General features: G+C 35.4%; 3 protein-coding genes across 5 annotated transcripts; 1 reads left to right on the top strand and 2 right to left on the bottom strand.

Annotated features, from left to right (window-relative positions):
* Window positions 1-1,431: 1,431 nt before the first annotated feature.
* LOC111388838 lies at window positions 1,432-2,293 on the bottom strand. Its single transcript, XM_023013649.1, has one exon. The coding sequence runs from the start codon at window positions 2,286-2,288 to the stop codon at window positions 1,716-1,718; it is 573 nt and encodes a 190-aa protein (XP_022869417.1). The 5' UTR covers window positions 2,289-2,293; the 3' UTR covers window positions 1,432-1,715.
* Window positions 2,294-9,230: 6,937 nt separating this feature from the next.
* LOC111388829 (uncharacterized mitochondrial protein AtMg00810-like) lies at window positions 9,231-10,590 on the top strand. The gene is made up of 3 exons (XM_023013640.1): window positions 9,231-9,481; window positions 9,563-9,677; window positions 9,784-10,590. Exons 1-3 carry the CDS (start codon window positions 9,231-9,233, stop codon window positions 10,588-10,590), a joined length of 1,173 nt encoding a protein of 390 aa, XP_022869408.1.
* Window positions 10,591-13,972: 3,382 nt separating this feature from the next.
* Window positions 13,973-21,575, bottom strand: LOC111388840 (39S ribosomal protein L41-A, mitochondrial-like). Of its 3 annotated transcripts, none has more exons than XM_023013651.1 (4): window positions 21,446-21,575; window positions 20,972-21,168; window positions 19,595-19,659; window positions 13,973-14,215 (listed from the first exon to the last, which is right to left on the bottom strand). In XM_023013651.1, exons 2-4 carry the CDS (start codon window positions 21,114-21,116, stop codon window positions 14,153-14,155), a joined length of 273 nt encoding a protein of 90 aa, XP_022869419.1. In that variant the 5' UTR covers window positions 21,117-21,168; window positions 21,446-21,575; the 3' UTR covers window positions 13,973-14,152. The 3 variants fall into 3 exon arrangements, with proteins under 3 accessions (XP_022869419.1, XP_022869421.1, XP_022869420.1); XM_023013653.1 differs by having other exon boundaries at window positions 21,471-21,555; XM_023013652.1 differs by lacking the exon at window positions 21,446-21,575 and adding an exon at window positions 21,299-21,423.
* Between the last annotated feature and the right edge of the window lie 367 nt (window positions 21,576-21,942).

The raw sequence follows: 21,942 nt of genomic DNA, 5'->3' as shown, positions 1-21,942 counted from the left end.
AGTCGTTGCCTTTATCTAAAGGCAGCTACCAGTTGCCTGTGTTTAAAGGCAGCGAGCCAGCCCGCGAGCTATACGAGCTGGCTCGAGTTTGGCCCGAACCCCCAAATTGTGCTTGGCACAAGCCTAGGCTCGGTGAAATCGAGCCTCGAGCCAAGTCGACCTGAGCTTTTTGCGGGTCGAGTCACAGGCAGACCGAGCTCGCGAGTCTTTTTGTCATCCCTAGTTGCAACAATTGTCTCTATATGTCAAAATCGATGGTCTATTCGGAGAAAGAAAAAATAAAATAAAGTAAGGGTAAATGATTCACAGTGACCCCATCTTAACCAATATTTGTTCTTCAAACATTTGTTTTGGAACCTTAATAATCCTTTCAAACATTTAATCCAAAATTCTTGCATATTGTTTGCAATAATCATATTGCATTTCTTAATTAGTTTTATAACTGTTAAATGCTTTTCACGATTAAATTATTTTTCGTGAGTCAAATTATTTTTCCAACAGCCTCTATTTGTTTACGAGGATTTGCCGTGTTTCTTGTTGTGCGACTTTATGACTACTCGTGATTTGACTCCAAAGAAATTGCTAGGAAGCTTTCTAACTTTGATTCTTTTAAGAAAAAAAATCTTGGTCGTATTCATGTGATACTAATATTCCATGGACCAACAATTTTTTTTTATTAGAATGGGTCCAATTGACCATAGCTAAAAACAGCCTAGCAACAGTGCATTCTGGGCTGTTCACTGCTGGCATTCGTACGAGATGTTTACATGCAGAGCTTTGCTTGACTTACAGGATTCTTGTTACAGAATTCTTACAGGAACGACACAATCATGTGGGGCTTGGAATTTTGTTGCCAATATTTTATAGACGTGTGGGACCCGGCTTCATCTCTATTCTGGCACAATTCTGTGAATCTCTGTTCTTGACATTTAGATTAATTCTTATATGCATCTAGTTTAACTGATCGGGATCATTCATCCTACTTATAAATTTGACGCACTTATTTGATAAATAATCGTGACATTTAATTTAAGTCAATCCAACGTTCAATAAATATTTCATAAAAATCATGAGAGAGTTTGTTACAACTATTTGAAATGTCACGATTATTTATCAAGTAAATGTGTCAAATTTATGGATCGGAGAAAATGGAACATTTTCGTTAACTAATTCTATACATTAAAAAGTTTGGGAAATTTCATAAACATAGAACAAATCATCGAATTCATAAATTGAACGAGGTTTTGGTTGAATTTGGAGTCGTCCAGACATCAAATTTGCATATCAATGTTCGAAAATTACAAAACATGGATCAAATCGTTGAATCCTAAGAGTTGTATTAATGATATATTACGACTTTGTCTCTGTATAGTTAAATTGTGCAAATACGAAAAAAAATAAATAAATAAATTATTAAGTGCTGATAAGGGATTGGAAATAGAAACTGATCTCAAATTCATTTATTAAGAAGAATGAATTCAGCAATATACAACACAGAAACAGTGAAACCTTTCTTCACAATCCTTTTTCACCAAAAAAATAAAATAAAAATTAAAAAAGAGAGATAAACCTGTATCTAGTAGATTTGATATAATCATGCTTGTTTTTCCCCATATATCTATTTTATTTTTTTTAATCTAAATAGATATATAACTTCAAAAAATGAGAAGAATAAAGAATTTGGTATAGAGTACAATGCATTACAAATCGAGGCATTACTGAGCTGCAGTACTGACCTTTTCTCTCATAGTTCTTGAGTGCATCAAACCCTTACTTCTTGGATGCAGCAGTTTCGACCAAAACCCGCTTTTATTCTTCTCATTCTTCTCATCTTTTCTCCTTTGCAAGACGAAAGCCATTGATCTACTCTTCTTAAGCATATCTTTGCCAGTGCTCTTCAAAGAACTCATCGGTCCTCTTCCTACTGAGGCCATTCGGAAACTACTCCCATTCACAGGAGACAAGTACGAGGAAATATACGAGGACGAAGACAAAGACGATAAATATGAAGACGAAGAAGATGATATTTTACTGCGCGATGAAGATTTCGTAGATAACTGAGAGAGTTTCTCTCTCAGACAAATAGAGCATACGCCGGGGGATTGTTGGTGTTTAGGGTGCTTTTTGCAGGGTGCATTGGCCTTGGATTTGCCTGATTTTCGATGCTTTGGTCTCCAAGATTCCATTTTCAGCTTTGTAAGCTCTATGTGTGCGTAAACATTATATAGAGAAGGGATCTGGGGTGGGGGCGTGGGGGAGTTGCATGGGGTATTTCTATGAGATTTCATGTGAGGTTCATAGGGTGCTTCAGAAAAATAGCTTTTTTTGACGGTTTACGAGTTTGAAAAGTCTGGCGAGGACTCGATGCACGGTTGGATGTACGTAAGTAACACAAGGTGAGGTGGGTGGGGTGGGGTGGGGTCTTTGTGTGTATTTTGTCAAGCAAAGGCTAAGCAACAACTTAACCCTCACGTTTTCTTTTTCTTTTTTTTTTTTTTTTTTTTTTTGATATCCAGGTATCCACCTTACAGTGACTAAATCCTGGAATATACACCTTGGCCCCTCAAGGTACAGATAGGTTAAACCGCAGGTTGTACCCCAAACTGACCAGTGCTCAAGAGCCCCCAACTAATCTGCCAAAGTGCCAAGCAAGTCGTTTTCCATCTTTGCACCTTGCCTTCCAGGAGAATATCTGTCTTTCAAGAGCTTTCCAGAAATCGAACTCACGTTTTCTTTACTCTTATTCTATGTGGGGGAAGGTCAAGGCGTGGAATTCTACACTACTAATCCACATGCTAAGAAAATACTTGCTAATCCACATTGAATACTGTAATGGTTAATCAATAAATATATTGTAAACGAGATGTTGACTTATCTAATATCATACTGATTCAAGAGTTGTATAACTCGACAAAATTCTACAAATTGTATGTAATTTATTTAATTTTTACTTTATAATCCTTGCGCTCACACTCAGACTTGATGCTAAGCCATCTATACAGCCATATGAATTCTAAAGTAATATTGAAAACTAATAAAATTACAAGCAATAAACTAAATTCTCTTAGAAAAATTCGGGATTCTAAACTATTTAGTTTAGTCTAAGTTACACCTAAAAATTTCAATACCAATTATCATTTCCACACTAAGCGTTGGGTGGCCAAGTGCAGAGCGAATGATTGTTGAAAGCATCCGAATAATAAGTCTATCCAAGATGAATGTTCTCATATTTCAACTTTTTCAGTTAGCACAATACTTAGTATTCATCATTTATGATCAGGACTACTGAGTTCTCTATTGCCTTTCGCCCTTTTAGCTTTCGTCTCTTAGTATTAGTGTTCGTCACATAGTGCTTTTATGATGTTCTTTAACAAAACGTTCGGTCTATTTTTTTATTGCTCCTGATATATGATAACTTGGGCATCTGATTGTTAATACAATATATTTAAACTGCTACTACAATAAGTATTACACACTTCGTCATGAAATTTCAATTGCTTGCCCTCTTGGCTTACTAGCTAAGTCGGCAATGGAATCTTGCTTGCATAAAGCTAATAGCAAGCATTTCTTCCACAAATCATTATGTCTAGACTAAGTTATTCTGGTGTTTGATTCAACTAAGAAGTTGGATTAAAATTTAAGTTAAAATAGATAATGAATTTTAATAACATATTTCATGGAATTCATAACTTTTCAATTACATCTTATCAACCTTTATCAAAATCTATTAAAATATGATTTTTTTTTATCTAAACTGAACAACGAGTATATCTACTTTTATCCTATCAACCTAAACCAAAAATAATGGGTATATCATCTTCTTAAAAATTCAATACAATTAAATAATTTACAACCATAGGCAGTGGTGGATCTAGAATTTCGAGGAAGCATGGGATGTCGTTGACCATTGACCATTAACGGCGACAACGAAAATCAATAACGTTAATTGAAATTACTTGTATTGTAGTTCAAATAGCAAGTATGGATGAACGTTATCTACCAGTTTAATAATATTTATTGCGTAAGAATTTCAAGTTGAAAAATTGGTAAAATTACTTACTTTCTTGGTTCGATTGAAAAAATGAAAAAGAAGAGTATTTCAAAGTTTTAAAGATGAGAAAGATTTTGTCGTTGAACGTGTGAAGAAAAATTTGTGTCAATGGTTATCCGAATTGCTATTTTTTTTTTTTGCCGATTAAATTATTTCTAATGAGAAGATTAAATCAAATAAATTATAGGACTTCAATAAATGTCAATTGTCAATTTAATTTTCTTTTTCTTTATTCTTTCACTCTTCAAAACATAGTTATCATTTTCGGTCCGATCGTTGACCCGAACAAATGATCAGGCCATCGAGTCAATGATTTAACCATTGAGCCATTAAAAGGTTGAAATTTAGTTTAAGAAAGAAAAGAAAAAAAAGAAAAAGAAAAAAGAGAGCATATATCAATTACTTTGCTAAAATTTAACATATATATTTTTGTTACATTGAACTTTAACATCAATTAAATGCAATAGTGGTCCAGTTTTCGATAATTATAAAGGAGAGTGTAGGTTCGAATCTTTATTGTTGCACTATTTCTAATGATTAATCTTTTTATAATACATTGATAAAAAGAAATTAATTCCCGTGGATTCAACACGAGTGGCAGTTGAAGCTCACCGGGTGTTGGATCTGCTATTAACCATAGGAGAACAAATTAATTTTTGTTTACTCCTCTCTATTTTTTATTTCTATTAACTTGTTATATTAAAGGTTGAACCCCAATTTTAAGGGCCCCCACCACCTCGTCTTCAGAGTTTTATGAGGGAGATAAATTACGAGATGTGTTTCAACCGACCAAAAAATAAGATTTGCTTGTTCTAATATTGGATAATTTTTTGTGAATTTAGGACATAAAAGAAACACGTTGTCCAATTAAGATGCCGACATTTGTTAGTGGCGTAGGAGCAATTTGTTGTACAAGCAAACCTAATCTTTGCCTGTTGTTAAATTAAGACTTATTAGTCAACAGAATAATGAAAAGTAGCAAAAAATTCTCCTAACACCGTCCATATCTTTTTGAACCGACAACTATGTATTGCATTTTTAGGTTTCTTCAAATAATTAATAATCTGCCACCAACACCATATCTTGTTTTTAGAATTGTAGGTATAACAACGGCTCGGATCATTGTCACATTGTTAGATTAATATAAATGCATTGTAATCGTTATGAATGATATGATAGTAATTTTATGAGTTGAATATTTCATTGGCTATCGAATTTTGCCTAATATCATGACTTGCTCATCCAACTTTACAATGTTTTTCACTTGGCGACTCAACTTCAAATTCGTGCACTCCATCGCTTACCAGATGGATTTCGTTTCTCCGTTTACCTAAGTTGATAATGGATATAAAACGTGGCATTTAACTCAGTCAATGAGACGCCAACGTGAAGGACAAGTCATGAAATCTATCTAGTCAAATGCACACGCCTCTCCTTTAATCAAGGACTTTGTTACCTATACATAAAATTTTATATAATAGATTACATAATACTAAACCCCCGTTTGGCCCCCATTTTTTCGAAATGAAAATGGGTGAAATAGTATTTTTTTTGAAAAATAAATTGTTGAAAAAGAAAGAAAGGTTTTCGATTTACGTATAATATTATTTTATGAAAAATTGTGTGATTGAAAATAATATAGAGAAAAATAGAATGTAATGAAATGAAAATTAATGGGACCAAACGGGGGCTAAAGGTCGCTCTATCATTTGTTAATTTAAATATAGTCAAATTTTCATACAATTTTTTCTCCCCACAACATATATAATTTTTTATGTGCCATTTTTATATACAACTGGCATAACTTAACCCAACCAAAGTGAAATCAATTGGAAGAGAAGTCCTTGGAGAAGAACCCTCCAAATCGACGTCCCCTAAATCCGAACGTGAAGTCACGGCTGTCTGAAGAAGTTTAACAAGGTTGTGCATCTTCTCGGACCGTCAATTGAAGTGGACATGGAGGGACCAAATGAAGGTAATTCCCAACCCATTTTGTGATACTATTTTAACGTGTTTCGAACTACCTGGGGCGAGCTTCTCTTTCATTTTCCATTTATTGAGGTTCTTCATTTGTTTATAGTGATGGAAGATGGGTAAATGAGATTGTGACTAGTTCTTCCATTTGAAGTTGCTTATATTTACTGCTCTGCTGAAGTACCGTTAAAATTCAATGCGTATTCTGTCAATGAAAATGGAAAGCGATAGTTTTTTAGAATGGTTTCATGCCTGTTTTGCCAGGATTTCTGAAATTGATTGAGGGCATGTTTTACTCGGATGCATATTCTGATGTGAGTAAATTCCCACTACTCTGCACCTTTCATTTTGATCCCAATGTTCTCATTATTGTAAATTCCTATACGATTGATTCCGATTAGAGCCCTTTGCAACACAGAGCGACCTTTGTTGTGGCCAGAGAGAATGGAGCATCTATTAACGAACCCCCGTGTGTTAAGATAAGTCAACCTTCAGCTCAAAAATCCATCGGTTAATCAGCTTATCTCCCCTATTGCCTTATCAGCTTATCAGCAATTTCTGATGCTTTCAGGAATTCTGTGATTAGTGGATTCCATTCACAATCATGATTCAAGGATATTGCTCCAGCTGTATATTCTAGAATTTTCTTGTGACTTATTCTCCAAGTTTTTCTTCATTGTAATGTGTATAAATTCCCTTGGCTGGGGCGTCTAAGCGTCTATAAATGTGAAGAAAAACACCAAGAAATATAGATCATTTTTTAACTTGGTATCAAAGCTGCAATGGCCAACGCCAATTCCAACTCTCCTCCAGTTCCAACATCTGAATCAAGCACAGCGGTGCCTCCAGTGCAGGGAAGCAACCACTCCCCACCATCTGGTGTCTACCTAACCCAAATGTTGTCTGTCAAGCTGGACAAGAACACCTTTCTGCTTTGGCAAAACATGATCCTCCCCATTATAAAAGGACACAATTTGGAAGGATACATTCTGGGGACAAAGGTGTGTCCAGAATTCATTGGCACCCAAATCACTGGAGATGCAGGAATGGTAGTTGAGATGAAAAAGAACCCTGAATATGACCAGTGGATGTCAACAGATCAGCTGCTAATGGGGTGGCTCTACTCATCAATGACCCCTGATATAGCCATGAGGGTCATGGGCTGCAGTGTAGTAACTCTAACAAACTGTGGACTGCAGTGAAAGAGAGTGGCATCCAAAACAAATCCAGGATAACATTTCTCATGGGTGAACATCAGAAATCGAGAAAAGGAACCATGAGCATCGATCAATACCTTAACAAAGTAAAGCTTCTGGCAGACAATCTTGAGATCGCTGGAAAACCCATTCCTCACTCAGATCTTGTAACTCAAGTGATGGTTAGCTTGGATGAAGAATACACTCCCGTTGTTGTTCAAATCAACAGCAGGGATTCTATCTCTTGGGGAGAGCTCCAATCAACTCTCATGACCTTTGAAAGCAGGCTTGAACATCTCAATGCTGTGAAGAATGAAATGACAGAAATCAACCTCAATCAAACATCAATCAATTTCACCCAAAAACCAGGATTAAACACCCATCAGTTCAGAGTCTACAGGCCAAACAATGGTGGGAGATTTAACAGAGGAGGAAGAAGAGGTAGATACAGAGGTGGTGGCTTCAACAGCAGTGACAAACCTATCTGTCAAGTATGTGGCAAAATTGGACACAAGGCAAATATCTGCAACTTCAGATATGATGAACTATATACTCTCATCACCAATAGCCTTAGTGGCATCTCCCAGCATTGTAAGTGAATCTGCCTGGTTTGCAGACACAGGAGCCAACAACCATGTCACTGCAGAAGTGGGAAATATAAATTTAGCAAGTGAGTACATTGGTAAGAAAAAAATTGTTGTTGGCAATGGAAATAGATTGCATATCTCACATATTAGTATTTAACACTTGATGACACGACCCGTCCGAATCATTCTAGTAGATCCGACACGTGTTGTGTGCTGATGGTAGATACCAGCTAAGAGTTGGACCCACCACCAAGGCAATTTGACTTGTTTGATTGAAAAATATTTTTAACAAAATTTTAACGAAGTTTCCCCTAAAATATGAACTAAAACAACCTGGACATTAACCAAATTTCCTCAATTTAATACCTATAATATAAAACAGAGTACGCTAATACCTTAGAATACAAATTATTCAAATAAAATGTTGGCCATTCAATATTTACTTGCTTTACAACCAACAATTCTTAAATATACCAAATACGTCAAAGATGTAATGAGCCCATAATGAATTTTTTTGATTTAAGATACATGTACTCCAAAAGAACACATATTGTTTAATCTGATAAAGGATGTCATACAACCTTTGAAGCGTGGCTTAATTCGGTGGTTTAACAGGCTCCAAAGCTGCTTAGATCGGCTGCTATCTATCTGATAAAGAGTAGAAAGAAAGCACAGGCATATAACAAAAATAGGACTGATCCTCTTAGCTCAAGCCAAAATACCTTTAAAATATTGGTGGGAGTCATTTCAAATAGCCACATACCTTATAAATAGAATGCCTACACCCACACTCAAAATGCAATCCCCATTTCAAGTCTTACACAAAAAGAAAGTTGAATGTGAAGCACTCAAAACATTTGGGTGTGCTTGCTATCCCTGCTTAAGAACTTACCAAGCACATAAATTCAGCTTCCATTCAACCAAATGTGTCTTCGTTGGCTATAGTGAGTCTCACAAAGGTTACAAGTGTCTAAGCTCAACAAGAAAAGTGTACATCTCGAGACATGTGGTATTCAATGAATCTGAGTTTCCTTTCGAGTTTGTATTCTATACAGAAAAGGGGTCAAATTTTGCTATACATGAAAAAATAGTATCGTGTTTTCACTTTCCCCATCAACCAAACAACTCAACTCCTGTTCCAAATCTTGCTCCTCTTGATGCAACCCATGTCATGCATTGCCTACCTCTTAGCTTAAGTAACAATTTTTAGCCTGACAGCAATGAAAGAGATAATGAAATTTTCCTTAAGAGCCAGTTAGCGATACTAACAAGCAATGTGAAGAAGCAGAAGTTGATTTGCCATAGAATTGTGAAATACTTGAATCAGATAATAATGTTGATCACACATATAATCAACAGTAAGTTACCAATGAGTTGAGACAGAGGCACAAGCAAAAGACCAATGATCAATCAGATCATCCCATGATTACCAGAGGAAAGGCCGGAGTGTTCAAACCAAAGGTATATGCAAGGCACTCAACTGAATATAATCCTGGAAGCACAGAACCAAAAAATGTCACCGAGGCCCTAATGAATGCAGATTGGAGGGAAGCTATGGAAGAAGAGTTCAAAGCACTGGTAAAAAATAAAACTTGGAAACTTGTACCTCCATCACCATCTTACAACATAGTTGGAAACAAGTGGGTTTTCAAGGTGAAACATAACTCAGATGGGTCAGTTCAGAAGTTCAAGGCAAGATTGGTGGCAAAAGGATTTCATTAGACCCCTAGAGTTGATTTCTATGGAACTTTTAGTCCAGTCATCAAACCATCCACTCCAAGAATTATCCTTACCTTTGCAGTGTCTAAAGGATGGAACATCAGGCAAGTGGATATCAACAATGCCTTCTTGAATGGAGAACTTGAAGAGGTAGCATATATGAACCAACCTGAGGGATTCATAGATTGCTCAAAACCGTCTCGTGTGCAAACAAGAAAGAGCACTTTATGGACTAAAGCAATCACCTAGAGCCTAGTACGACAAGCTGAAAACCACACTAGTAAGCTGGAAATTCAAGCAATCAAGAGCTGATACATCGTTGTTCTACTTCAAGAATGAAACTCATATTATATTTGCTCTTATCTATGTTGATGACATAGTGATAACTGGGAATGACAAAGAGTTGTTGCAAAGGTTTATAGATGAACTAAACAAAAAGTTTGTACTCAAAGACATGGGACAGCTCCACCATTTCCTAGGAATTGAAATGTGTTGGCATGAATCGAGTATTCATCTTACACAACCAAGGTACATTGCTGAATTACTCAAGAAATTTGAGCTCCAAAATGTAAAGCCTTTTCCTACTCCCGTCATCACTAACAAAACTATATCTAAAACTGATGGAGAAGCTATGCAAGATCCTTCAATTTATAGAAGTGCAGTAGGACTCCAATATCTCTCACACACAAGACCAGATATCACCTTTACTGTAAATAAACTGAGCCAATTTTTACAGTCACCAACATCAACACATTGGCAAGCATTGAAAAGAGTCCTAAGATATCTGAAAGGAACCATGAATCAAGGGTTGTGGATACAAAACAATGACAACCTAACGTTGAATGGATACTCAGATGCACACTGGGCCTCTTGTCCGGATGATAGAAGATCTACAATTGGTTATTGCATCTATTTGGGGGATAATTTGATAGCCTGGTCATCAAAGAAGCAGCATGTAGTTGCCAGATCAAGCACAGGGTCGGAATATAGAGCCCTTGCATCTGCAGCCTCAGAAATTGCTTGGATTCAGTCCCGTGTATCATGCCTGAACAAAACACATTGAACTAGATGTTCACTTTGTAAGAGACAAAGTGCTTGGAAAGGAATTGGAAGTGAAATACATTCCTTCTTCAGACCAAGTTGCAGACCTACTGACTAAAGGTCTATCTCATTCCAAATTCAATTTTCTGAAGGACAAGCTTGGAGTTACAATGGTGCCGTCCAGCTTGAGAGGAGGTGTTAAGTCAACCTTCAGCTCAAGAATCCATCAGTTAATCAGCTTTCCTCCCCTATTGTCTCATCAGCTTATCAGCAATTTCTGATGCTTGCAAGAATTCTGTTATTAGTGGATTCCATTCACAATCATGATTCAAGGATATTGCTCCAGCTGTATATTCTAAAATTTTCTTGTAACTTATTCCCCAAGTTTTTCTTCATTGTAATGTGTATAAATTCCTTGAGCTGGGGCGTCTGTAAATGTGAATAAAAACACCAAGAAATATAGATCATTTTTTAACTCCGTGCAAGAGATGGGTTTCCAGTTTATGCCTATCACCATGGACAAACAGGATGCATTCACTCCAAACCAGCAGCTGTGCACCCCAAACAAAATGTAAATGAAGCTGGACAGAATGTTGCAGCCCATGTGCCAACCCAGGAAATCAACTTCATTGAAACAGAGGAAGAATTAGTAGACATAGATGAGGTGACTTCTTAGAATGTCATATCGCAAAGGGCACGAACATGATGAAGTTCGAAGAAATCAAAGTCAAAACCGATGCGGTGTACACTCGGAAGCACACATTCAACTTAATTTGCTAATATGAAGCAAGATGAAGTTCGAAGAAATTTGTTTCTGTTGGAAGTCCTAGTGTGACAATTGACACAAGTATTTTAGAAGTTGTTAAATGAAGGCCTGTCTCAGTTCATCCTTCTTGTTGGCTGGATTATTTTATATTAGCCTGTGTTTATACTTTTTGGTTTTAACTGGATTGTGATTAAAATAATTAAGGCACAATTGCTGTTGAACTTTTCATATCTGGATTGTGACAACCTTTGACTGTATCTGTTGAGCTTGCTGTTGATAACGAACCTCGTGCATGAACATAATCTTGTGGATTATGATAAATTCTGTGTCAAATAGTTGACAATTGAAGTTTCTATTTGATGCCATGTCATGCAATAGTTCTTACTTCTCTTACTGTGGCATTTCTTGTCTCTGACAAAGTCTCCATTAGTTTTGAATTGCAGCTATGCACAATTCTGTTTTTGGCCGACTTCTGTGGAACAATAAAATGGAATTATTTTCTTCTATTATATAGGTTGGGTCAATTTCCGTTTTGGTAATTCTTGTGGTTTATACAAGAATTAAGCTTGTGTCCTGCGGTTACAATATTCGAAGCACAACACCAGTGTATTCTACTCCAACAACTTCTACGAGAAACCACAAAGCCAAATTACGCTACAAATCATTCAATAAGCATGTCATCTTATCTTCCGATGGCAATAGCAACATATGGCAGGCACAACACTCAAAACTGGCCAATTTTGGGGTCAAGTAAGATCCAAAATCATCGTAATCTTTATCAAATTGATATTCCTCACCATCAGCGTCAGCCTTGGAATCTTGCCTCGATGCATATAATCTCAAGCTCACTAGGTTCCTCCTCGATATTGTGGAATTCCCTACTCATCATCTCACCTATATCAGCAAGGCGTAGCCCTTATGCAGCAGCTTCTTTAAGGGAAATTGTAGATAGGACCAAGACAAGTAGACGAGCCTCACGAACCATGGGATCTCTCTTCACAACATATTGAGTCTTGAATAGGATCAAGATTTTCTATATGCTCGAGTTCATCATCTCAGATGGTATTGAAGCTTGAGGCCAATGAATCCACTCGATATACGGATCATCCAAACTCAGGCAAGCGGAGGCCATGATCAATAGGAATAAGTTCCACTTGACCAAACTTCCTAACACCAACAATCTGATCGTCTATGCGCGGAAGTGGACGAAAATTTCACTTTGCACAAACCAAAATCATGGCGGGGAAGATGGAGCTTCGAAATCAATTCTGCATTAAAAGTCTTGACTATCGAACCTTCGAGTTGGATTACAATTTGGGCGTGATTTTGGTGGATTTCTCCTTGCGCAATTTCAAAATTTCCCCCAAATTGAAGATGAAATATCAAAGATACGAAAATTAACTTTCAATCCTTACACTAGTTACTGAAAATGGATAAAATTTTACTTGCTTCAAATCAAAGTCACAATTTACCTTTACGTTTACTGATTACATATTCTTCTCTGTCGGATTTGGGATTCCTTGTGTTCTTGTTGCAAATTCAACCGATTTTGGGGAATTGAATGTCATTTTTCCTTTCTACAAACTGGTGAGTTGGTGTGAAGTTTTTGGGATAATTGTTGATATGGTGGTGAGCTGGCATGAAATTTAACAATTTAAATAGTCACGTCCTTTTTTCATTATCCACATAGGCAAATCTACTAACCGATTCCATCCGATGAGTTATGGAATGAGACGAAGCAAAGTTTAGTGAATAATGGGACGATTAATGAAGTTCAATGAGTAAATCATGACATGGTGTAAAGTTCACTTGCCACTGAAACATTTAACTCTAATTTTACTGTCACACAAATGAGTAATCATCTCCATTGAAGACGAATAACATCACTCATGAAATAATTGCATGCCATCATTTTTACGCCTATGTTTGACTTCCATTTTCCGAAAACTCATTTTCAACCACATTCTCCCATAAAAGAATTTTATACATACATTCAAAACTTTTTTTTATTTGTTAACTACACATTTTTCAAAAAATCACTATTCCAAAACTATTTTCCCCAACAAAAATTGGGCTCGAACAAGGGTTAATACTTGACATAATTTAAAGAAACTCTATTTCCGTACTACTTGTTTAATATGTTAAACGTTCTGTAAAATTATACTGTCCATTCTTGTTCGATCTAGTATAATGCACCGAACATGATCTAGATAAGGATGAGCAAAAGGAAACAATTAAAATCCTTCTCACAGTGAACCTAGAAGTCATAATTAGTTCTCTAGCTTCATAGAAAAAAAGGTGAAGCTAATGCAAGATTAATAGTTGTTTGATATGACTTTTGAGAAGTTGAAATGAGCTATTGAGATTTAGAAGCTGATTTTAAACTCGATGGGTTAATTTTATAAAAGTGCTTCTAGCTTTTAGTCAGAAGAGCTTTTCAAGAAAGCTGCCCCCGTGCGTCATTCTCTAAAATCTCTTTTAGAAGTCAATTTTCAAATACCAATCAAGATAAATTTCTCAAAAAGGTCTTTTATAATATGTTGTAGAAGTCGCGTCAAACGAGCCCTAAGAACGTTGATCACAGCTTCTGGATTATGCCTAATTTCTCTATTCGGCATTTTGATTTAAGAAAACTGTCTGAAATGAGTTGGCGATGTTTTATGCGAAAATGAATGCCAACAAAATCCGTACTCATTAACAGAACGAAGAATATATAGAATTTCCTAAAAAAGGCAAAAGGGTTGAAGGTACCCATGAACAATCTTTCTCATAATACCTAATTACTGATTAATCAAAACATTTTCAACATTCAACCAATTTACTTAGCTGAATCAGCAGCCTCGGAACCTTCTCTAGCACACTGGGATACATACGGTTTTAGCTGCAAACAAGAATAAAATAAAAGAGCATAAGCACCTTTTATGAGAGAGACTTCCTAACCATCTTAAGATTCAAATGAAAAGGAAATTATAGCAGGATTGATATTTGATTATTTTCACAAAAAGCAATCACAAGTCCAGCATAATCCATTGGAAGACCCTTAATAGTCATTAAGACATGGATTTATGGAAATTCTGTGCAAAATTATTTTAATGGAAGAATGTGTGGTTGAAAATAAGTTTTAAACAATGGGGCCCACAGAGGGACTTAGTTAAACTTGTCGAAACCTCAACTTTGTTCAAAGATTGGCTTATTATTATGAATGGTCTTAATCACGAGCCTTTTCCTTTTGTTGTTGATAATTCCATACATTAGTACTTTTTTTTGTTACTACAAATTTTTTTTAAGTAAAGTTTTAGTGACATTTGGGAATTTAAGACCAGGGCATCACATATATACATGGTCCCTCATCTCAAGCTAAAGTTTCCGATGCTCTATATATGGTAAATTAAAAACAAGGTGACCAGAATGTAGATAGAACCTACAACAATGCAATTGATGACGGATGCAATAGGAGAATTATAGGAGAAGGTCAAATGGGAGAGAAAAAAGAGAGGAGGAGGGAAAGGTAGAAAGAGGGAGGTAGGAAGGGGAGAAGAACTAGAAAGACGAAAGAGAAGTTAGGTAAAAAATACCAATCATTTTTCATTCAAAGGTTGTATGAATTACATTGCATAAGCCCATATATATAGGACTTCAAAAGACCACATTCTAAGCGAGGAAATACTATAAAATCAAACCAAAATTGTGCTTACTAAAATAAGCTTTAAAATTGAAAACTAAATAATATAATATCTATTATAAGATTGCATCATTTCTCCCCCGCTGAGAGAATTTGATTTCGACGAGATAGACTGTAACTCCTTAACTAAGGAGGGTAATCTTTCTTCCTGATCGAAAAACGGAACTAACTATGTGAATGCAATTGAATCTAAAACTCAATCCCAAGTATTTGATCTGACCGAGGGGGATGATCCTTCCTTTTAACCAAATATCGATGAGGAACCCCAGTGAGTAACATGTTCAACTCATTTACAAAAACAACCACAAGAACCATATGATGAGCATGATGCACTAGTACAATAGACAGGTTTGCGGAAACAGATAAGTGCAACAACGATGGCTCGAATGTATTTTGACATGAAAATATTTTTGCTATATTGAAAACAAAGCTTTCATTTAAGTGCAACGGTTAGTAAAACACATTGAGTTCAAGTGAATAATCCAATTTTTTTCTTTACATGTTTAGGAAACCATGCTAAAGAAACACACAACAAGGTGTAAAAATCAGCCTAATTAGTGTGTCAAATGCAAACTCATCATATTCATGATTGATAATAATTTGTCGTTTAAACTCATCATGAAAATCAACAAAGTACGAAGCTAAAGCAATATGACGATAATTAGTAGGTAACAATCAAATGACGATGGGAAAAAAGTGTGAACACTGACCTTAGAAAACATGACAAACCGAGGAATATCATAGAGCAGAGGTAAAGCCATATCAAAGTCCATGTTAGATTCACACAAAGCATCAAACAAGATAAACTCTGGCATGAAATCGAAGGTACGTAGGTTTGACTCAAGTGATAACACCATAGATAATTCCTCATCATTGCTGTCATAATATTCAATTGGCTCAACAACAAAAACCTCATTATCTTACGCAAGAGAAATACATTAGGACTCGAGAGGTGACTGTTTGGATTGGGAAGGTACACTGAGCTCATGACATGCTTGGTGAACATGGAAGGACATGTCCTATAGGTTGACCTGTCGGTAAGCTTCATCTAAGGATTGGAGTATTGGAATATCATGATGTATGATTTCAAAATTCAAACCCTTGATGAAGCTAGACGTTGTAATGTAGGGAAATTCCTCTTTGAAATGCCCTAGATATTCACTAACGGTAGATGTACCTTGTTTATAGTTGAAGAAGAATTGATCTAGCAATTGGGATTGATAATACATAGGAGCATATTTGTTAGAGTATCTCCAAAAAATTCTCTATTTTTAAAATACATATTCTATCATTTGGAGAGATATATCAATGTAGAAGATAAAATTTTGAAGTACTTCAACAAGCTCTTTATATTTGACATTTAACTTTACTACTCTCAAAAAATATTTATTATTTTTCTCTATCTTTTATTTTAACTAACTGTTCTTTAAATTATTTTATTATTTTCCTACAATGAAAATTGAAACACTTTGAATGCATTTAATTATAGAGTGAGTTTAGCTCTCCCTCACTCTCTGAATTAAAATGTTAATTTAAAGAGTCCATTGGACTATGATTTTAAAGGTTGACTCGCTAAAATTGAGAACATCTCATATTTAAAGAGTCTCTTGGAGATGCTTTTACTTAATATTCGTTTCATTTCATCCCATGGAGTGAGGACATTGACCTAGGATATCAATGTTATGCAAAAAGGAATTCCAGAAACATCTAGTCGATCCCACAAGTGCCATATTAGCATGATAAAGACGATGAGAGTCATTTAAATTATGAAATTCAAAGAATTTTCTAAACAATCAAGCCAACTGAGAAATGTGTTGTATCCAGTGAGATTATCGAAGTCCCATAAATGAACTACGACTTGCATAAAATTTCATAATTCAACCGTCAATCTTCAAAATTTAGCACAAAATTGGAGTATAGGGAATCCAGTGCATTCAAGAGTCCACAAGTCCACGAGCTGCTCCTTAAATCAAGGCTTTTGCCTCCAATAAGCAAAAAGATTTAAAGGGATTTGGACCAAAATATGATCCTTTGTTGAGAGTAACTGCTAAAGGTGATCCAAGATCAAAGGGGACCAAAATCAGCTTCAAGTCTTCAACGTGAGTAAACCACCTCATATGCCATGATTTTGTCAAGCTCCCTACATACCCTAAGCAAGAATCTATTTCGTTACACCAGAACAAGGACCATTTTGCTTGGAAGGCATCAATTCCCAAGTTCACACTAATAACACCGTCAGAAGCCATAGCAACAGGACTGGTTTGAACGCTAGAAAATGTCATCCACATTTCTTGCTGTATGGATGACAACAACAATAATCCAAGATTGTCCACAAATGATATTTTGTAAATAAAGAAGCTCTGTCCATACATGTGTACTTTCCTCATCTTTATTTGCAGCAGAAATCATAGTAGTAAAGAAAGCTATTGATTCTACATTGTAATAGGGTAATTGGCGCAAAACGTCCCTACCTTTCAGTTTAATTGTGGAAAACGTCCCCACCTTTCATTTTTTGGCATTTTTGCCCTCAAATCAACCTTTCATTGCGATGAACGTCCTTCCGTCCAAATTCCATCCATTTTGCCGTTAATTAGAGAGAGAGAACAAATTTCTTTCCACTCAACAGGGGTAAAACCGTCTAACCCATTGAACTCCTTATTCTTGCCTTCTACGTAGTCCATATATATAATAGTAGTTAAAAAATGGGTGTGAAAATACTTTAAATTATTACATTAAATAAGGGAAAAAAATGTATTTAATTAAAGAGCATATATAGTGGTGAAATCCAACCATCACTGCTGCTTTTATGTTTGGTTTTAAGAAAAATGTAGTAAGATATATATTGAATGGGTGGTCAATTTGTAGAGATGACTGCTAGATATTTATTTTTAGTTTATGCTTATTGTGACCATGGGGTAAATTGAGGAGATAGAGTGAAAATGGGTGCTGTGAAGTATGTATCGGTTATATGTATCAGTTCAATGGTGAATAACCCATTTTGGCTTGTTGGTGAAGATGAACGGGTCCTGTTCACTTCTTCTGGGAGTCGAATGAACCTTGCGCTAATAATCCCTACGTAGTTATAATTTTGGCTTAAAACATCCCTACCTATAAAAAGTTTGGCGAGTAAAGTCCCTACCTTTTAGAAATATTTGCTAATAAAGTCCCTACCTTTTAGAAATATTTGCGAATAAAGTCCCTAACTTTTAGAAAAAATTTAGCGAGAGAATTCCCTATTTTCTTCTATATACCACCTGTTGATACACACCAAATAATCGAAAACCGAAGCAAAATAGATACAATTCATTTCAAATGTAATCCCAATTTTATTTTTCTTTGTCTACTCACTTATTTCTTGAAATATGTGACCACTTATCACTCTACAAGGCAGCTTTCACCAAGAAACCTTCCATTCTCACTCTCTTCTCTCTAAAATTCAGTCATTTTTCTATATGTACCTTGAATATAATAGCTTTCGTTACAGAGTTTTGAAGATTATGTTTTGAAGAGGTTCGTGTAAGTTCTTTTGAAATTAAAAGTGGTTTTATTTGGTTCTCGGAATAATTTAGAGTGTGGATTAGCTTGATTCTAATATTTAGTGTATTTTTGGTTGTTGATAAAGAACTGAAACAACAGAGAGATTTGAGGGGAGAATGGAGCAATAATTGTTGAAATGGAAGATAAATGGAAATTTTTGAAGAACCGAAAGAGAGTAGAATGAGAACCATTTGGGCTATGAAGTGTGAAGAAGGAAATTAAGAAAATGAGGGTTTTCAATTGGTAAGACAATTTTACCCCTGTTGAGTGGAAAGAAATTCGTTCTCTCTCTCTAATTAACGGCAAAATGGATGGAATTTGGACGGAAGGACCTTCATCGCAACGAAAGGTTGATTTGAGGGCAAAAATTCCAAAAAATGAAAGGTGGGGACGTTTTCTACAATTAAGCTGAAAGGTATGGACGTTTTGCGCCAATTACCCCATTGTAATATATAACTGATATTTTTGAGTATTCCTGATCCAATTAACTTTGTCACAGTTGTATCCCATCAAAACCAGATTCTACAAACAAATCTTATTGCAGCACCAAGTAGAATCCCAGCTTATGCAATCTCTATATCTATTAACTAGGAACTGCCTCCTATACATATATGCAGTAGCCAAAGTTTGCTTTATTGGTTTTTTAAAACCCAAGAGGAGTATTCATTTTAAGATTGCCTCAGCCTCACAGAGGTTTGAAATTCAGGCCCTTTACCATCAGTTTCCCTTTAGTTTACTTGTCTGATTTCAGAGAGAAATTTTAATAGCCCCACCCCCAGTACCCAGGACATTATCATACCCACTAATTTATTTAAAGAAACAACAGGATTATCGTCCCCAACAAAGGAAGACTGGATGAGAACTGAAAATAAGACAATTTAGTGATAGAAATGTCATTTCCTTTAATGGGTGATACAATCACTTTATGCTTCAATTTAAACAGCAGCTGTAAATCATCGAAACACTGAAGAATTATATTATTAAGATTGTTTATGCATGAATTTGAAATGAAAAGAAAGAAAATATATTTAGAAAAATTACCTTGAAGTCAGTCAAATCTGGTACTACATAGTTTGGCAACTTTTCAGGTACCACAACATAACCACCTGTATCCAAAGATTGAGGAAAACGATTATTAAGAAGCTTATTTAGATAATTTTTCAATTTGGTCAAACTACAACGAGACATCTGCGTGAATTTAAACTGTTAATGTGGAGAAACGAACATATTTAGTATAACTGCACCTGAAAGTTTGGAAATCTCAAAAAGACTCCGAGTACACAGTATGTCACTAACTAAATAACAGAGTTCACAGCTACTATCTCAATTCCCCATTGTCAAACCAAAGATTCGATCATCTCCAAAGCTAGCACCTTTAATGTTAAAACCAAACGGGAGCATAATCTAACCCCTTAGAGAAGTTTCATGCCAAGCATATTTTAAGCCACATCATCTCCAAAATTTTGAGGCCTTTTTTCTCCACTGTATTGTGGAATATCATAGTTTAGCCAAGATTTTGCAAGTGGACATCATTTATAAAAATCTGCAACCTGCTTTTCCCTTTTTTTTCACTTAATAAAAGTGAATTACGCTTTCATTGAGAAGAACAAAAATTAAGAAACAATATTTCAATGAACTACAGTAAAACAATAATAATGACACGCAGGCCTGAATTTAATTTTAAAGTAACAGAAGCCTAACCTTGAAATAAGTTGGCAAAGGCCCAATTCTGTTGGATGATGACTGATTTCTACAACTTATATGTAGTTGACTTAACTAAATACCTGACTCAACAAAGTTATCATCTAAATCAACTTAAATGCCCAGAAACCCCATAAACTAAACTTCCTTCCTTTCCCTGTTTCATTTGTCAGCCTAATATAGCCTGTAATGAACAGCTGGTCATCAAAATCTGTAATAATGTTGACCAGGAAAACTCTATAGCAGTGTGCTTAGTTTGCACTATTTTGGAAGCTCTAGACTGGTCTAGGATCAAGTTTAGCTGGGTTTACAAATGTTACCAAAATATGTAAAAATGTTGATCACTGTCAACCCAAAGATCACAATTCCATCCTAGTGTGCACTGTTCACAATATACTGAAAGATCCAGATAGAAAGGACACCGTAGCACTGGAAAGCATTTCTCAAGTGATTACCATATCATTTGATAAATCAATAGCAATACAACAAAATTTTACCATGTTGTAGCACAGCAAAGAAATATGATTAGACTGAGAACTCATTTAGGTGTAGAGATATGACAAAGTGATCTTGATATATTCAAAGAGGATAAAGCATCTAAAAGCCTACCAAATACTTGATGACGCAATCAAAGAGGAAAACTAAAACTAAGAAAAACACATTAACCATCCAGAATGTAAAGACAGAGAAATGTAAACAAAGTACAGAAAAATATACCTTTGCGAGTGTGGAAACCAGTGGGCTTGCAATTCTTTCCCTTGTAATAACCTCGCGGACTCCTTTTCGAGGTGAGAATATCGAGCGAAGACGTACGCTTTCTCCTGAACGCCCTCCCAATTCCCATTATCAGCCCCAATGGCATTTTACCGGTTTTTTCTCCCTCCACAAATGAATCAGTTAACAGAGTAAAGTTCCTACATGTAAGAAGACAAAGAAATATGTAAATCTGTAAGAAAAACTGTACATAGTTCAGAAAATTTTAATATTAACAATCAAGAAAGTCAAGTGTTCATAAATCAAATGGGTTCTTTCAAAAGATAGAACCTTCCAAATTTTATAATAATTCAGCTCTCATCATCTAATTTCCCTTAAAATCTTTGCTTTTTTAGATTATCAAAAAATATTATAAATTGTGTGACTATAATTCTAACACATACAAAAAATTTCAGCAAATAAAGGATGGAGAATTACTTGAGCACAGAATGGGGGTGCTTACAGAGCAGGAAGAAGGTTTCAATGGTGAAATTCCTTTAAGGGTTTTATGCATACAAACCTCAACCCAACCCACGTTAGCCAATTGGGCCTTCTAATGTTTGAACAGAAATGATTCAATGCTTAAAGTCCAAGATAAAAGATTAAAAAGCCCATAATCCTCGAATTCAAAATTTTTCTGATTTTCACTAAATAAATATTCTCTTTTTTCTTTTTCAAATCAGGTTCTATCTTCAAAATCGAACCATAAAAATTACAGCACTTGATTATACCATGCTTAAAAGTAAGCTTGTCCAATTTTAAATTATTATTATTATTTTATTTATTTATTTATTTTTATTTTTTTGTGATGTTGAGTGCACTTTCTTCAAATTGGGATGCAATGTTGTCTTGCTAGTAAAGAATCGTCTCCTAGTACTCTTTGCCATGACCAAATGTGAAAAAATTGGTGGAACTTTGATGAGAATAACCTTGTA

This window comes from Olea europaea, unplaced genomic scaffold (assembly GCF_002742605.1).
Source record: "Olea europaea var. sylvestris unplaced genomic scaffold, O_europaea_v1 scaffold531, whole genome shotgun sequence".
NCBI lineage: Eukaryota > Viridiplantae > Streptophyta > Magnoliopsida > Lamiales > Oleaceae > Olea > Olea europaea.
The sequence above is the reverse complement of the archived record's forward strand: the minus strand, read 5'-3'. Positions and strand labels throughout refer to the sequence as shown.

Excerpts from the sequence above, each read along its gene's own strand:
- LOC111388840 (XM_023013651.1), bottom strand. The coding sequence starts at position 21,116 with ATGCCATTGGGGCTGATAATGGGAATTGGGAGGGCGTTCAGGAGAAAG. Across the intron at positions 19,660-20,971 it reads TGGTTTCCACACTCGCAAAG|GTGGTTATGTTGTGGTACCT; the intron begins GTATATTTTTCT and ends CTTTGGATACAG. Across the intron at positions 14,216-19,594 it reads CAGATTTGACTGACTTCAAG|CTAAAACCGTATGTATCCCA; the intron begins GTAATTTTTCTA and ends TCTTGTTTGCAG.
- LOC111388829 (XM_023013640.1), top strand. The coding sequence starts at position 9,231 with ATGATTACCAGAGGAAAGGCCGGAGTGTTCAAACCAAAGGTATATGCA. Across the intron at positions 9,482-9,562 it reads GTGAAACATAACTCAGATGG|TCCAGTCATCAAACCATCCA; the intron begins GTCAGTTCAGAA and ends TGGAACTTTTAG. Across the intron at positions 9,678-9,783 it reads TGAATGGAGAACTTGAAGAG|TACGACAAGCTGAAAACCAC; the intron begins GTAGCATATATG and ends CCTAGAGCCTAG.
- LOC111388838 (XM_023013649.1), bottom strand. The coding sequence starts at position 2,288 with ATGAAATCTCATAGAAATACCCCATGCAACTCCCCCACGCCCCCACCC.